This window comes from Pteropus vampyrus, unplaced genomic scaffold (genome assembly GCF_000151845.1).
Source record: "Pteropus vampyrus isolate Shadow unplaced genomic scaffold, Pvam_2.0 Scaffold180, whole genome shotgun sequence".
Lineage (NCBI taxonomy): Eukaryota > Metazoa > Chordata > Mammalia > Chiroptera > Pteropodidae > Pteropus > Pteropus vampyrus.
Window position 1 is genome coordinate 505,338 of NW_011888961.1, and position 2,991 is coordinate 508,328.

Genomic DNA, 2,991 nt, shown 5'->3' on the forward strand with positions numbered 1-2,991 from the left:
TTTTGATTTTTTAACTGTACTCTACTTTGACACCACGATATAGAAATAGATTTACTCTGGAACAAACTACAAATACATTCACACAGTTTGTGACAACTTAAGTGTCTATCTAGAGAATTGCAACAGCTTAGTGAGCAAGATTATTATAAATCTTGTCCAAGGCGTTCTATTTCTTCAATCAGGAAGTCAATGTCTTGATGAGTTGCTGCGGGATTCGAGATGACCATGCGGAAGAAATTGACCTTGTCTCCCAGGGGCTGGTAGCTGACCATTGTGGTCCCATACTCCATCATTCTGGCTTTGATCACTGGAGCCACCTGCGGGAGAGACCAGATCAAGACGGTGACTGTTTCCCCTAGGGACTCTCCCCTTAATCCAAGAACCCACTATCAAGTAGCACTTTTAATTTTTAACTAAACAATTAGAATCATATTTGTTTTTCCTTGAAGGAATCGCCTTCAACTTTTCCTGGGACCGGAGGACTGGAGCAGCTCAATGCATCCAAGATCTTAAAGGTGATAAGGGGAATAATAAATGGCAGGCTATCGGGTGCTTGCCATCTCATCCTTGACTTTCTGGTTAGTGTTTTGGGAGAATAGAAAAGATCCAGTATTGGTCTAAGGCTAAATAGTTTAGCAAAACAACATTTGGGAAAGAGTTCCCCTCCCCACCCTCCACCCCCAGTAAATGTAAAAACATTAGAAATAAAACAGTTCAGAGAACAGTTACCAAGAGGTAAGCCTCAATGTAAAGTGAAAAATGTATGTGAAAATAAGCAAACTTTTGAGACCCTAGATCAATTTTTTTGAGACCCTAGAGCTGTCTAGTTTTTTTTTTCATTTTCTTTTTGTATTACCTCAGTTTTTATGATATTTTGAAACCTGTTTCTTAATAATGGTGAAGAATCAGATGAGGCAAAAATCTGAACACACAGGACTTACAGAAGTGGTCTGCAGATGAGATTTTACCGCGAGTATGTCAGATGGATGATGACATCACCGGCTGTCCTCTATTGCGTATAAAATGAAGGTCAAACTCTTCTGCTCAGCACAAAGGCCTTTTGTCACCAGCTCTGAGGACTCATCTTCCAGTGCTCACCAAAATAAACCTTCAGCTCTGACAAGACCTATTTATTTAATATCCCTGGAATGTACCACACATATTTTTATCCCTTCACACTTGTCCTCAGTCTTACCATGTCGCACTTGTTCTCTTTGCTTAGAATCCCTTTCCTCTTCCAGTTTAACGTGTGACATGTACTCCACCGCAGTCCTACAAACGCTACGCGGCCCTTCCTGATTTCTCCAGTCCACTAGCATCCTTTTTCTTTTAAGCCATAAATAGATGATCCTTACCCATAGATTACGACTGTTTCTAATTTCCTATTGTCCTTTTACTTAAGAGAAAATATGTGTGATCTCTGTACTTCAGCCATAAGCTCCTGGTGGGAAGGCATGGTGTCTTTCACTTCTTTTATTTCCGAGAGGCACTGGTGCCTTTTGAGGGCTCCCTGAGAACGTATCAACTCTAAGGCATCCATTTACATTAAGTCTAACTGTATGTACGATCTGTCCCCATGTGTTACCATTGGAGGTTGTAAATACAACATCCGATCTTTTAAGTTCATTGCTACAAACACGTAACCAGAGTGGTAGACATCAGAGATGTTTTAGACTCATTTTGGATCCACATGGTCAGCAACTCAGTTCAACATGGGACCATGCCTGCCACCACAGTTAGATCCATTTTAAATGAAGGAATCCTTAGAGTCAAATGGAATGCTGTTATGAACGTGTCACCTTTCAGTACCAACACTTAAACAATCATTGGTTTACAAGAGGTTTTCAATTTCAAAGTACTAGCACACGATCAACACAGTTTCCATCAGGCCCAATGATTTGTTAGAAACTGGAGTGGGGGCGTCACACACACAAAATTTCCCTCTCACCTTCTAAGTTCTTCTAGCTGGGTTAATAATCAAATTGAACAGAAACAGATTAACAGGGGGAAATGTCCAAAGTTTCTTTTACAGATGCATGTTTGGGGGTGCCATAATGAGACCCAAGGTGGTATTGGGCAGTTGAGATTTTCACGCCATTCTGGAGCTAAAGGGAAGAGGGGTCTGTGGTTTAGGACTTCCAAGGGCAGGAATGCAATTCACATGGAGATGAAAAAGCAAATGAGGTAAATGAATTTCCTTGGGCCATTTTAACAATGGGACACAGAGAGGACTTAGAACAAATAGGCCTTGCCAGGTTCCTCCCTGTTTATCACACACTAGTTTTTTTTTTATTAAACTATTGTTATCTGTGACATCTGGAGCTCCCTTCCTGGAGCAGGTCCTCCATCTAAATTCCTCTAGGCAGATACAGGGGAAGGGTCCGAGGTTGTTTCTGAGTCTTTTGTTCCTTACTAATGAGCTTGAAATAATTTATATCCCCAAAGGCATATTTTAGGGTGGCATCTCTGCTATCCTTCATTCCCAAAGACAAAGCCAAAGACAGACTTCGCGTTCCCCTTTATTTCACCTTCATTTCACATCCCGAACCTAATTCTTTATAGAAAAATGTGGACAATGGCTCCAACGCTGAGATTTTCTGATTCCAGATGAACAAATCCTTAAGTCCCTTCCTAGCCTTTCTCTATTCCATGGAGAGGTAATGGGAAGAGGAATGTTTCTGTTGGGCTGACCCTCCTTTCACCCAGAGGATTTAGGATGTATGCAGAGCACCAAACTCATCTCAGGAAATACGTATAAAAAGAATTTAAATATCCGAAGTCTAAGATCAGGTTCTGAAATGGATCTACTAGAATATTGTAGCTTAAGGATGTGACATTTATCACTTCGTGCTGGGAGGCATGGCAAATCAACGTGTTCCTGGGAAGAAAAATCCCGTTAGAAAGGGAATTCCAAATTCATGGGTCTGCAGGAATTTAAGGGGAAAAAAATCTTATAATTATTCCTTAATTTTATTTGTGCAACAAGTCACT

General features: G+C 40.7%; 1 protein-coding gene across 1 annotated transcript in view; it reads right to left on the reverse strand.

Moving 5' to 3' along the window:
• Nucleotides 1-143: 143 nt before the first annotated feature.
• Nucleotides 144-2,991, reverse strand: part of GAD2 (glutamate decarboxylase 2) — a 73,700-nt gene continuing 70,852 nt past the window's right edge. Inside the window, exon 17 of the mRNA XM_011371025.1 lies at nt 144-317. Within this exon, the coding sequence (XP_011369327.1) occupies nt 144-317 (174 nt within the window). The remainder of the gene's footprint in view (nt 318-2,991) is intronic.